This window comes from Pezoporus wallicus, unplaced genomic scaffold (genome assembly GCF_028554395.1).
Source record: "Pezoporus wallicus isolate ANWC-B61680 ecotype Strahan unplaced genomic scaffold, APGP_CSIRO_Pwel_v1 scaffold_7392, whole genome shotgun sequence".
Classification (NCBI taxonomy): Eukaryota; Metazoa; Chordata; class Aves; order Psittaciformes; family Psittacidae; genus Pezoporus; species Pezoporus wallicus.
Window position 1 is genome coordinate 4,705,060 of NW_026639923.1, and position 13,987 is coordinate 4,719,046.

The 13,987-nt window shown below is 39.9% G+C and overlaps 1 protein-coding gene across 1 annotated transcript; it reads right to left on the bottom strand.

Annotated features, from left to right (window-relative positions):
* Positions 1-232: 232 nt before the first annotated feature.
* On the bottom strand, positions 233-13,800 carry CDR2 (cerebellar degeneration related protein 2). The gene is made up of 5 exons (XM_057416868.1): positions 13,688-13,800; positions 8,342-8,454; positions 4,023-4,171; positions 3,616-3,780; positions 233-2,366 (listed from the first exon to the last, which is right to left on the bottom strand). The coding sequence occupies exons 1-5, from the start codon at positions 13,764-13,766 to the stop codon at positions 1,499-1,501; spliced, it is 1,374 nt and encodes a 457-aa protein (XP_057272851.1). The 5' UTR covers positions 13,767-13,800; the 3' UTR covers positions 233-1,498.
* Positions 13,801-13,987: the final 187 nt, after the last annotated feature.

The following is a 13,987-nucleotide window of genomic DNA, read 5'->3' on the forward strand; positions in this document are numbered from 1 at the left end:
TTATTTCTATGCTTAGAAAAACAAGAGTCAGATTCCCATTTTTAAATAATCCTCAAAATGCAATACATGTTTTACAGAAACTCCCACAAAACAGTCTTAATACTGCAGCTGAAGGACAGTTATCCACAAGCTCAGCAGGGTACAACATAAGGCAAACTGCAACAGCAGCAGTTGAACCAACACTGAGAAATGGTCGACATTCTTTGTCAATGGTTTGGTGTATCACAGCAACTCGGGCAGAAAGTTGATCCCAACAACCTTTAATAAAGAAAAGGATGTCACCTTTCATTGTGCCTTCCCCCTTTTAATATCTTAACCTTTGTTTTCTTAGAACTTTGCAACAGTTTTAAAGAACATACTTCATGGTCTTTGCTTTTCAGAATTTCGGTATATATAGATTATTATTAGGGAGTGGAGAAGGGGAGGAAGAACAAGAGCATGGTCCCCTGTTTTCAGCAGGATGTGTTCTGGTAGAGTTGTGTCCATCCTCCCACCCCCCAGGCAGCTTGGAATTCATCCACAGAAGCTGACACTGGTAGCAAGAGACAAAACAATGTGATAAGTTGTCACCTGGCCTGTCTCCTTCAAGCACTTGGAGTTTGTGGTTTGTAAGACTAAAAGCTATACCACTACATCAATACTACTCCTAAAGTTAAATAGCTAAATTGCAACTTTCTATCTTACCAAATACACATAAAAATGTACTTTGCAGACATTCCACCAAAGAACAGTAGGTCCCAAATAACATACATCATCAATTCACAGTATCTTGCCTTCAGACAAAGTGCCCTACATAAGAAACCATACCTAAAAAGCCACGCAAACTTTACATCAAATCCTTTCTTAACAGGAAGACATTTATACTAATTGGGGGAGAGCTTACTGCATGTCAAAACATGGTACTAGCTTAAACCAAGCACAGTTGAGGCTGCTGTGCCAGCTCTCCACCTCCCTGCCAAAGCAAGCTCAGCTAAACTGCTACTTTCATTCTCAAGAACTGAGGAGAGGCTGCCCAGAACACTGGTCATGGGCTTTGGTTTTAGTTATTTTCCACAGAGATATAGTTACAGGGCTAGATCATCAGTGTAAACCAAAGGAAAGCTTTAGTTTGTCTCCTTGTGAGAGTACAGATTTCTTAGCTCTGTTACTTTTTAAGTGGACTAAGGGAACTAGAGTTAGTTAACTGCTCTGGCCAGAGATTAAGTGTAGTATGAAGTAGTAGTGTAGTATTAAGCTATGATGTTTGCTTGCTTTACAACCACTAGTTTGTGTGACAGCGCTAAACAACATTTAACCTATTGCTACATAGGTATAGGGAGACTAGCTGTTAACTAACTAGATTGTTAACTACAGGCCTACAAGCCAATTCAAAACATTCATTTTGAGTGCTCAAGAAATACATTGTATAAGGGGCCTTCTGACATCAGTGTGAAGTTTTTCCCCTTCTTGACTAACAGATCAGTCATCAATAGAAAACAGGTCATCAGCATGTTCAATGTTACAGCTGAGAGGAGAGGGACTTGTACTTAGCTCTGTGTTCATCTATTTCTTCCTTTGTTTTTTTGATACAGCTAAAAATTTCCTTGAAGAGTGCTTTATATTCAGGAAGAACATTTGTGGGAGAGTCACTTAACTCCACATTTGTGAATTCTTGGTTGCTAGTTGGAAGATCATACTGGGTATTCCCCACAGTTAGGTCTTTGGAATACTGCTTCGGTGTTTGTACAGCCTTGTTTTTCAAAGAATCTTCAGCCATTTGACACCTCTTCAAAAGTTCCTCATACTTCACTTTCAGAGCATTATACTGAGCATCAACTTCATTAAGTACAGAGACTCCTCGTTGTTTCACAGCTTCAGCTCTTCTAATACATGTTTCTTCATGGTCCCTTAGAATGTCTCCCCCTGCAGCACTGCTCAGGAAGGTTTCACTGCTGCTTCGTTTCAGCGCCGCCTTCTCAAACTCTGATACAGTTAGAAGCCCATCATCTGCTGGGCTCTGACCAAGCTCCCTTTCTAAAGGCTCCTTGAATGAAATGAAAAAGGATTCTGGCACCAATTTCTCTGTTTTATGTAATGTGTTTTCAGACTGAAGTATTTGTCGCATTTCAGCTACTTCCACTTCCAACTCCTCTGCACGAGCCCGATACAAGTCTATATCAGCAAGCCTCTGTTCAAGGTCACAATTTTCTTTTACCATAAGACTATATTCCTCTTCCATTGTTACCCTCTTCTCTTTTTCTAGGTTCAGTTGGGCTTGCAGAACTGTAACTGCCTTTTTTAAGTTCTCATTTTCTTCTTCTAGAGGACTTAGCTGATTATCCATCGAAGTAATCTTTTCTGCAAACACGTGGTCATAAACAAAATACCTGCAGAAACAAAATAAGCATCATCAAATGTAGGAAGTACAGCTGACCACACCTCCTAAAGACCTCCAGTCCTGGGTAACTAATGACAGATTTAAACTAATTTGATTTTAAAAGATTTTAACTAGGTGCTAACACACCTCAAAGTACACACAGCAGTCATTTTACTAACCTATCTGTCCATGTGATCATCACAGCAGAGTTTGTAAATACCGATATGCCATCAAATCAAGCCTCCCATCTTAAGCAGAATGGCAGCTTAGGAACAGTTTCGGGTTACAGACAACCTTATTGAATAATTAGACCTGTAATTTATGTTTATTTAAACATTGCCTCCATGTTGTGTGGTACTCTGACACTCAGATTTTTTTTCCACAGTACTCCACTCATGTAACTTTTGTCACTGTTGATTGTGGAAACAAGCATCAAAATTTGACAAGGCAATTCTGTAGCCTGGTACTTCCACAAGCTTTGGTCAATTTGAAGGAATCCACTTATTTAAATTATCAAGAAATAACTTCCTTTTGGATGTACAGATTTATTCTACAGTCCTACCTCCATGCTGTGCTGAAGCCCAGACACAAAAGCCTATGGATGCTTTTGTGTCTGTGGAAGTCCTTCACTTGTGAAATTACCTTTCATTTCGTAAGTGAACCTTCCAGGACTGAAGCTAGTCTGAGCTTTTACTCCAGGTGGTTGTCCTGATGGGCATACTAATGCCATTCAGCTGGGGAAAACTGCTCCAAATTAAAAACACAGCCCAGAGCTCTAGGCACTATTTTACCAGCCTAGGCATCATTTTAACCAGTTTAAATTCAAGTAGGCTACCGCAGGAATCCTGCCTTCCTTGGAAACAAAATATCCACAAACATCCCAAGGAAAAGGTAAGTTACAGAAAATATTTTGCATGTAAGATGTTTGTTTTTCAGATTATGTGCCTGGTTTTGACTAAAAAAAAAGCAGGGTGCAAATTGCTGTAAACTTTCTGGGCTGCAATTTGATATGGTTGGAGACTTAGGGAGAGAACCCTTTAAGGCAGTTCCTCTCACACAAATACTAATGCGGTCTAGAAGTATGCCAGAAGCAGTGGCACCACCACATAGTGCAGGACTGTGCAGGTGCTCTGATAAGTTGTGAACATCAGAGGTTTTTCTGCTAGCTTGTTTCACCTCTGTGCTTGTGTCTTAGTTTTTAGAGCTTTGCCTAAAATAATTTCAGTATTATCTTTGCTATGCAAGGTAAAAAGTCTTACTGGCGAAGATCATACAGCTCCTTCAAACATGAGAAACTATGCATTGATCTCGGCTGGTCAGATCTCTCATGGTTCATCCGGCCTCGCCCAGGCTTTTTCAGTTCTTCTACTTGTCGTTGCAGGTCATCTATGTGCGTTTGCAGGTATTCAATAGTCTCTGTCAAACTAAAAGGTAAAAGACATTTGAGTGTTTAATCAAGTAGATGTGAATTTCCCATCCCCTTATAGTGTGTTTTCTTCTCTGAAGGCTGTTCTTTGGCCCTTAAAGACCTTTAAAAAACACTATCCTTCCAATTTAACAGTACTGTAGAACACCGCTAGACAGAGATGGCCACCCAATAACTACACAAAAATACACTTAGAGTGCTTTTTTCACATTATCTAGGAAGGATCTAGTAAAAGTTTACCTTAATATCTTTTGTTGGGAAGCTCTACTGTCTGCAACTAGTTTTTGATTAGTATCTTCCAGCTCTCTTGCTGTCACATCCAGCTGCTCATAGACTTTGGCATGCTGATCGTTCATCTGACGCAAGAGCTCCACTTGCTTTGTGAGATACTGCAAGACAGTATTGCTGTTATTAGTTTACACTTGAAACACAGAAACAGAACTACTATTCTGCAATTCTGTTCATATTCATAGGGAAACTTCTAAGCTTCAGAAATGTAGATTCTAGTGGTTGCTTTGATAAACCTTTAGCTGCAAAGAGCTACCAGTAACTCAGCTTGCCTTTCTCATGGAGATCAACCCCAGTGGATCAACCAGCCTTTTATTCCAAAGAGCTGGGTTTGGTTGTGCCAGCTATGTTTAGACTTGCTGCAGCTAGGCTTTGGCCTGGAGCCTTCTGGATTGGGTTTGTCCATACTGCAGTATTCACTGATACAGCCTTGAAACCAGACTTCAACATAGCCCTGAACTATCCTCAGACTCCTTCCAGAAGTTGTAGTGAGCTCCAACAGAATTTTCCTAACAGTGTTGACCCAACAATTTTCTTAGCATTACATCTGAAATATTGGGTACCACGATCCATAATTAAATTTCTTTTCAGCTAACCTATGTTTTTCCAGTCTGAAGTAGCATTAGGTTCAGCAGAAGAGAATTTAGGTTGTGGTCACACTTAAGACAGTATATAGGCTACCATGCATCAGGAAGTATAATCAAATTACTGAATTCAATCTTTAATTACTCACAGGGAACTATTCCAGTTACTGTAATCCCAAACAAAGGTCTCCTGCCTTCTAAAAAAATAGAACTCCACATGAAGTACTCATTTTAATCCTCTTTAGTTTTACAATGAAAAACAGACTTAAGTTACTTGAATAATGTCAGAAAGCTTGGAATTCTCAGTCTAAGAGCAATTAACTATCACTTAAAGCTTTTAATACAAGTGTCTTAGATTGTCCCACCCAGTATAGGACTGACCCAGTTCTAAAAATCTACACAAGAATTTGCATGATGCAAACGTGAACAAAAAAAACCTAACTCTGTAGATCTGAGGTACTTTGTTCTTACATAGAATTTATTTCTTGCAATATATTCTGTATTACTACATCCTACCTACTGAAAAGTAAACTTCAAGTAGGAGCATCCAGACTTGTAGGCAGAATTACTTCCCTTTATATACACCTGTACATACTCAAAACTTCTAATATTTGACTTAACCTGTTACCTCATTAGAAGATTGATGAGTTTACATTTTAAGCAATTTAAGAACAGATAATAAGTTAATCTAGGACTAGTAACTACTACATACAGACTTGCAGAAGATCAACATGATGGCAGTTGGCTAGATCCTTTTGTAGCCTGTGTGCACATGACTGAGGATTTACACAAAAATAGTACATGGATTAGCAGCAGAATCTCAATGTGACCCATTTCAGATTAACTTTCCCTACTGGTTGTTCTCAGAAGGCGCTGGAGATCTTCAGACTTTCTTCATCAATACAAGCATGGCTGAGCACAGAAGCCTTTGGTGGCTTTGGTGCCAGAATTGATTTTACTACTTGTTACAATGGGCTTTTCCAGAAGTTTTAGCTTACTAGAAGTGAAGCACCATTTTCTTCATCTTGTGTCTCCAGTATCTTCAGTGTTGGTGTCAAGCTGGCTTGGTATAACAAGGCCACAAGAACAAAGTATAGATGTGGTGATCAATACTTTAGAAGTTCACATTTATTCCACCTCCCCTGCAACTAAGCACCTAACATGAAGCAGCAGTTGAGACTTTGTTCTACCACATGATAAAAGGAGTATTTCTGAAGTCTGAGTACTGAGAACAGATTGAGACAGGAATGAAGTTGCCCTTTCAATCCAGCTTTTATTAAATCTACTGTGATTAGTTAGTGGTACATGTGTCAGTACAGAGGTCAGATCCAAGGCTGTAAAATGTTGTGTTTAATATATTAGATGTAATCTTAAGCATTTCAAAGCCTTTGACCCTTCCTTTTCAGTGCAGACAAGTGCTGTATTTCACAATGATTTCTTAGACAGTTCTAGACTTTGCTACCCATAAGATGTGAATTAAGGGGGGGGGGGGTGGAACCCAAAGATTAACACCGACACACTGCACTGAAAAAGCACGTAAAAATGAGCAGAGTAGCTACAGAACAGAAGAAAGATCACCTTCAGGTTACAGAGACAAGCACTTGCAAGTAAGGAAAAAAAAAAAAAAAAAATCAAGCATAGTGACTGGTTATGCCACTTGTATATGTATCCTGAGCAGTGGGGTAAACTATGTTCACACAGAAGACAGAACACTAGGTATGAAAATAACTGACTGAACTGCTTTTACCAGCTAAAGCATACTGCACCTTGCATATGCTAACTTTATCCCCATTTGTTATGGTGAATTCCTGTAGCAATCCCTTGTGCAAGTAATCTGATATATTCAGTTCCTCCATCTTGAGGTTCTCTCTGGTTATTTCAAGAATGGGGTTCATTTTGCTTTTTCCTTTGCAACACACCAACTATAGACCACTGCTGGAAGAACATTTCTGACCACTTCCTGGTGCTGAAGCTCTCTTACGTAGTCAGTAACCCACCAAAACACCTGAAGCAAACTTGCTTAAACCAACAGGATATTTTATCCTCAATGGCACTGGGCCATTTCTATAAATGAATGCAGCTTAGCAATAATATATTTTCTATATTTCTTGAGCCAAATTAGTTATCTGTCATAAAGTTATGCAGTTACTTCAAAAGGTGTGTTGTAACTGTGTTAAACACTTCCTTAAACGCAGTTGTTTCTCCAGGTGTTGAACCTTAAGGAGAACAGTGTTTGCGTAACACCTTGAAATGTTTGTCCTCTCTAGTCTTAAAAATTAATCTTTCTATAAAAACCATTCATGGTAATGAGTTATTTTAAGTCTCTGCATAAGTAAATACATCTTCTGTAATACTGTGGCACTAATACAAATAGCAGCCATTCCAACCATTGTATTACAGAACGAATAGCATAACAAAGATGACGTTTGGTACATAATAAAGAGCCAAAGAATGAGGTACAAACCAGAAGTATCTTAGGGAAAAAAAAAAACAAACCAAAAACCACAAAACCAACCCCAAACCCACTACAACCTGCACCCAGATATTGTGCATCACCTAATAAATACACTGCATTTGGGTTAGCATGACTAAAGACACCTATATAAGTACTAAGCTCAGGATTCTTGAGGTTACGTATTACCAAATGATAAGTGTTTTAAGTTGAAGTTGCAGCTGTACAAAATCCACACCCTGTCTGTAACTGCACATGTACTGCTTGCACTAAGGGACTTGGATTTGTAAAAATCCAGTGTATACCAGTCACAGCCTGTTCCCTGGGATCCGTACCAGAACCAAACTGAAACACTGACTGCATTTCCAATATGCTGTCAGTCAAGGTACTGAATATTTAATAATTTAATTAGAGACCATGAATTGCTCTGTAACAGATGGGGAAAAAACTCATTATGCTGATAAATGCTAGGTCTGCATGACCACAGCCAATGTAAAAAACCTAATTGCCAAAAATGGCCAGTTTTTTTCCACCAAGTAACACAAAGAGGAGTGATTTTGAAAAGGTAGTAATGAAATTTTCCCCCTCTGGAAAACAGAAATACAGAATAGCTCTATTATGTCCTGTATTTAAATACTATTTCAGTGTTTGGTTTTGTAGTTGTTTTGTTGGGTTTGTTTTTGGGAGGTAGGGATGAGGGGTGTGGGGTTCCTTTTTTAAAACTGAAATAAGCTGGCTCCATCTATCACAGCTCTGTTTAGCAGAAGTACCTATCCTCAAACTTTACTTAAGTCTCTCTCCTGCACTTACCAGCTTTTACATTTAAATGCTGTAACCACTAATATTTTCATATACTAATTTAAATTTATCATCATACGATTTAATGGCATTTTACTTTGAAAGATCAGCAAAGTTGAGCAGCAGAGTAACTGAAGTAACTTTTCTGTACAAAAAGAAAAATGCTAGTCACTTGTTAGTAAAACAAGCCAAATTCAGAATGAAGTTTAAAGACACAAAGCTTCTGGTAATCAGAAAACAGGTATAACTATGATCAACTATCATCTAGCTGTGATTTGAAAGCACAGGTTCTCAAATTCTCAAAGTAGCTGAAGTGGTTAAAGGTTATTGGTTTTTTTTTAAAGCATCTACAGATGTCAAGAAAGTCAGATCCAAAATTATGGGCTATTCTGTTGCAGGTCTAGATGCTTTAACACTTGGATCCCTTAAATATTTACCTCAATCTCCTGCAGTTGTTCTTGATTTGTGGCGTACATTTGCTGTAAAGACTCTTCTAGTTCAGTGTTACGGTCCAGGAGTGTCTTACCAAGCTCAGCAGCAAGGTGAAGATCTGAACAAAGAAATCATGTGTGCATGTAAGTTATAGAGCAAATAACCATTTAATTTTAAAGCATTTTAATAAAATACATGTAGTGTTTTTTTTTATTGCTGTTATAACTGCTCCATGTTATTTCTAGTATTCAAAAAGAAAGTTAGCTTAAGTGGAACATTCATATACCATCTATAATACAAGTCTAAGTCAGTCCTAAAACCTAGAAGATACTCTGATTTCGTTAAGCTTCCTTAGTCCTTCTTCCACAGGTCAGACACATGAAGCCATCTTCACTTCCCCCTATCTGCCTAGTACAGCATCAGCATCGCTACCCAAGGTGTCCATTAGTTAACTACACTTCACCATGTTTATAGAGTAAACATAAAAGACCCTGTAAATGTTTGTCAGGCCAGACCCAGCCCACAGCTGTCTGCACTCTTGCTTACTGTGCCGTTTTCCACCTTTACCCCTTCACCAAGTTGTTCAGATCTTAAGGATCAAAGTGCTAAATCAAAGTTTCAGATGCTTCTTATCATGAAACATTAATATCAAAAGACATAAACTGATAAATAAATGTAGCTATTCTGCTTTTCAAGCTCATAAACCTAGGAGACAAGAATTGTTTCATGTGCTCCAAAACATTAATTTTACATGTCAGTTGTTCTCCGGCATTTAATCTGAATTTCACGTCAGTCATTTCCAGGGTGCAGTGACTATGGTTGTTTCAAATTAAGAAATAAGTCATCTGAACACTCAATTCCTTTCTAGAGGGAAGCTTGATATTTGTTCAACAGCATCAGTAGTGCTATATATCCTACATTATTACCTACATGTGTAGAAACACATGTAATTTAAAAGCCAGCATAATGCAACAGAAATAAATCTTGGTGGTACTGCTAAATTGTAATGACTCTGTGCAGGGTATTACATGTTAAGAATCCCAACAGATTTCTAAAAATCTCTTAATTTTCTACAACCTTCTGATCACCTGGACTACAACCAGGTTGTCTTCTGCATGAGTACAAATCAATCTGGGTAATTTTCACATAGAACTAGCATCACTACTGGGAAAGAAACAGAAGAAACTTCAAGAAAAATTTAGATTCACTTCAAGAAGACTTAATATACAAGAGGTACATACTACATCATCAGTAGTTGCAGCTAGATGAGAAAACAAATTCCATTTTCACTTGATTTAGGTGCCCTTGTTTTAACATGTTATTTTCCTGCCTTTTTCATTTATCTTATCAACTGGACATTGTAGTAGATAGAACACTGTTCCAAGATTGTTTTGTGCTAACCTTCAGTTTGGCAGCCTGGCCAAAATGATTACTCCATCTATGCACGTAAGCCAAAGACCAAATTCAGACTTACAAGGACAAGTGAGTAGGAGCATTTGTCTATTAAGTTGTAGATGTCCAATTCTGGCCAAACAACAGCTCTGGTATTCTCTACACATTCTTTACAGCTATAGTGCATTGTTTCCCACCTTAAGGTCAGATTCTTAGACTAAATGCCACAAAAAAAAAAAAAAAAAAACAAAAAAAACCACAAACATTTAAAACAAATCATACTGCTTGAGAGTTCTTCACAGTTTCAGAAGATGTATGACTAGGAGCCACATGGCATACTGATCTATACTTAGGAGTTTATCCTCACATAGCTTTTTCATTATAACATCACTTGTTAAGGAACACAGCCTATTCCACAGCTGGAGTTCAAAGTATTTGGATAAGGAAACCTCAAGGCATCCTGCTTAAACTTTTCCCATTTTTAAACAGAGATTGTGCATTGTTTAGCCATGGACAGCATAACTCCCAGTAAAACACCAAGCTGTTTGTTCTATCACATTACAGAATAATGCAGTCTTCAGATCAAGTGAATCTATCACCCTATATGAAATGAAGTACCAATTTATGAGTGTTCACACTACACAAATCTTTACTAGGAGGCACAATCTTTAAAGCTGGTCAACAATACTAGCATCATTCAAGGCAAAGACTGAATAGTCCATTCTTTTATTTTAATAGAGAAGAATAAGAGCTTTAGAGAGGGTTTAGGATTATGGTAAAGATGTAATGCATATGGAATTACTCGCTGCCATTTCCCTTCCCAAAGTGAAAGTTTTGTTTGATGTTTAAGTATATTTAGGAGTTGATGGTTTCATTCTTAAATGCCCCCTCATCTACTAAATCAAGTAGCACACACCACACAGTACTTTGAATACAATATGAATACTGGAATTCATGACATTGTATTTACACACCCATTCTGTTCATTAGAATGGGAGAAACACAAATGAGTTACTATGGGAGAAGCACGCTATTTTGTAATTAAGGCAATTTGTTTCTGAGTCGGAGAATACAAATGGAAGAGTTCAGGAACATGCAATGAAACCCTAACTCCTACCCCTAGAGAAAGCAAGAACTGAAACAATTTCACCTCTTCTAAAAATAAGCGCTTCCTTTGTGTTCATTTGTCTACATTAAGTACCTGTAAGCCCTACAACAAGCAAATTTTAAGAGGGAGATGTGCAATATATACATTCTCCAGCTACAGAAGGAAAACGGTTAATTTACATTTCTCAGAGTTACTGTACAATAGTAGAAGCACACTGCATTTGCTGTTGTAAATTTACATAAAGGAGCAGCTAAGTTCCACCACAGGCACACATTTTTCCTTTTCTCCAAGATGTAAGCAAAAAGGTTTTTAATAATGCAAACTGCGTATGTGCAGATCTTCAGATCTTCATTTTAGTAAATCTGATCAGTTGTTTTGTGTTTAAAAGCACCTTCAGAAATCTCTAAAACAAAACCAAGATTTCAGAGATAGGTCTGTGATGTTAAACAGTCCTCACCAGCATTTTGCCACCATCTCTTCTGACAGTGTTACTATAATTGAGGAAAAGATAAAAGAGCACCAAAATCCTTCTCTTCTACTTTTTCATAACCCACCTGACAAAAAGATTCAGAGAATTTTTCAGTCTAAAATTAAGCCTGTTCTTTTCAACAGCAAAGTGTAGGACATACGAGAGTGGTTGACAGTTACCTAACTGTAAAATTAAACCCTTAGTTTTTCTACTTAGCTTCCTATTTCCTACTCCATGTTTAGTCTACCCTCGGTTCTGTTAAACAACTTAACAGCAAGATGCAAAAAAAGCAGTCATATCAAACAATTCTTTTTCAAAAATCAGCATACTGCAGCAAAACATGGATGTTGCAGAAGAAGGATAACTGTTCCCTTCCTTGAAAAGAATTCCATGAGCATTCTGTTCTCATGAACAGCATGCCAGAAAAGCCCACCTCCATTGTCGAGGCAAAAGCTTTTGGTGCATACAAAGATCATCAAAGTTTTTCGAGCAAGGACTACAAGCTTGTTTCAGGATGCTTCCTAGTGTTTTACAACCTAGGTTTTCTCATAAACCTACTCCTTGGGTTTTTAATGTGCACCAATTGTTTGGGTTGTGACAAGTTTCAAGAGACCTTGATAAGCAGTCTTACTACCCTGTTTACATACATTGGTATTGCTTAGCCTTTGGAAAAGCTTTCAGACTTAAGGAATAAAGTATAACAGAATGTTTAAAAAACCCATTCCTCTAAGGTATTTATTCTTTGCATTTCAATTTGCCCATCAGTTTATTTTCCTCCTTTCCCTTTTGGTAAGTCACTTCTGTTTAGGCTTATAAAAAGATAATCCCCAGAAAAAAGACTGGTCAAATGCTGAAAGAACATTAACCAACCCTCAAAATGCACTAACCTCATAAATGGAATACTGTTTCTTAAAAGCTCACACCAGAGAGCAAAATAGTGATTATTTCACTCATTTTAATTAAAAGATTAATTTAAAGAAACATCAGTAAGCCAAGAACTCTGTTGCTATTACTTTGTGAAATCTCCTTCTAGGTCTTCTGCCCCATAAACACTGACATAGTAAAAACATTGCTAAATCAGGTCTTCAAACTTTCAACTCTCTTCCCTTTTGACAGCAAATGATGGTTTCAGGATCCAATTTAAATTGATTGGTTTGTACTGTAGATCCATGAAAACACCTACTTCGAACAGAGTTCCTAAATAGAGCTCTTATACGTTAGCTATTTTATCGTCAAAACATACAATTAGAGACCTACTCCAGCCTCAAAACCAAGTTTCTGCTGTCAGATGCCTGATCTCAGTGTGAAAACTGCTTAGTTTAGGAAGAGCTTTCAAAAGTGCCTTTCTACATTGTTTATAATGTAGTAGCACCTAACAATCCCAAGAAATAACGTACTTCAATGTAAAACCCAAGAGCAGAAGGCTGGAGCAGGTTCACAGGAAGCAACTTCACAGCTTTGAGCTGGCCTTTTAAGAAGAACTGGGGATTAGTAGCAGAAAGTAGAACTACCTAAATACCAGTCAGAAATGCCACTCAGCTCTTAAGGAAACGGCACATTCTTTCCGTATCATGTTTGTAGGAGAGTTTTAGTGCAATTATCCTTGATGTATTCCTCATCTGTGAAACGAGAATAGCATTTACCTACGGCATGTAGTGTTTTAAAACCTATCGATAGAATGACATACACGACCTACATACCTGTAATTCTGACGCATAGTGAAGTTATTCGTGTATTTTAAGAAAACCTACAAAGTTTTCAATCACGGACCTGCCACTAACCGCGCGCAGCCACCTTTACAGCTTCACCGCCTCGAAACCCTTACAAAAAGGCTCGACAGGGAGCAGTCTCGCAGCCCAGCCCGATGCTTCCAGCGCCCGCTATTCCGAGCGCTGCCTTGGACAGCTGCTTTACCTCCTGCCCAAGGTGCAACTTTCCTGAGAGCCGCTCCCCTCCCCGCCGTGCGGTCGGAGGGGTGCCCGGGCACGGTTCTACTGCAGCAGCCCCTCCCGTCAAACAAAGACGGCCGCGATCTGCATCGGCGGCCCCTCTGCCTACGCGCCCACAGCGGTAGGATACGCGGCCGTGAGCGGAGCCCGGGCTCCCGGCGCCCACAGCCTCGGGCCGGCACAAGCACCGCTCCCGCCCCGCGACCCTCGCCAGCGGCTTCGCCCCCCCCGAGCGCCCTTCCCGCCGCCCCCCGTGCTCCGCGCTGCCGTTATGACGGCTCCTGCCCCCTCCTCGTCGCTCCCTTCCTCACACGCCCTCCTCCTCGCCGCCCCCCCCGGCAGCTCCCCATGGCTCCTTCCCTCCTCACACGCCCCCCTCGCCGCAGCCCTGCTCCCACCCGCCGGCCGCTCCCCCTCGCCGGTACCGGCTCACCTTGCTGCAAGTCCTGCTGGTCGTACCAGGGCTCATCCTCGCGGATCTCGAATTCCTCCACCAAGCTATCGGTCAGCATCGCGGCCGCCGCGCTCACGCCAGCGAGTTTCCCCGCGCCGAGCGGCGGCGGGGTAGGGCAAGCCGGCTGCCGCTCCTCTCCTTAAAAGCCGCCTCCGGCCATTGCCGAGCGTTTCCGGACTTTGCCGAACCTCTCCCCCTTCTGGTCGGGCTGCGCGAAGCCGCCGGCGGCAACGTGGCAAGCTACAGCCACCCGCCCACCGTCCACCCCGCGATTCAAAC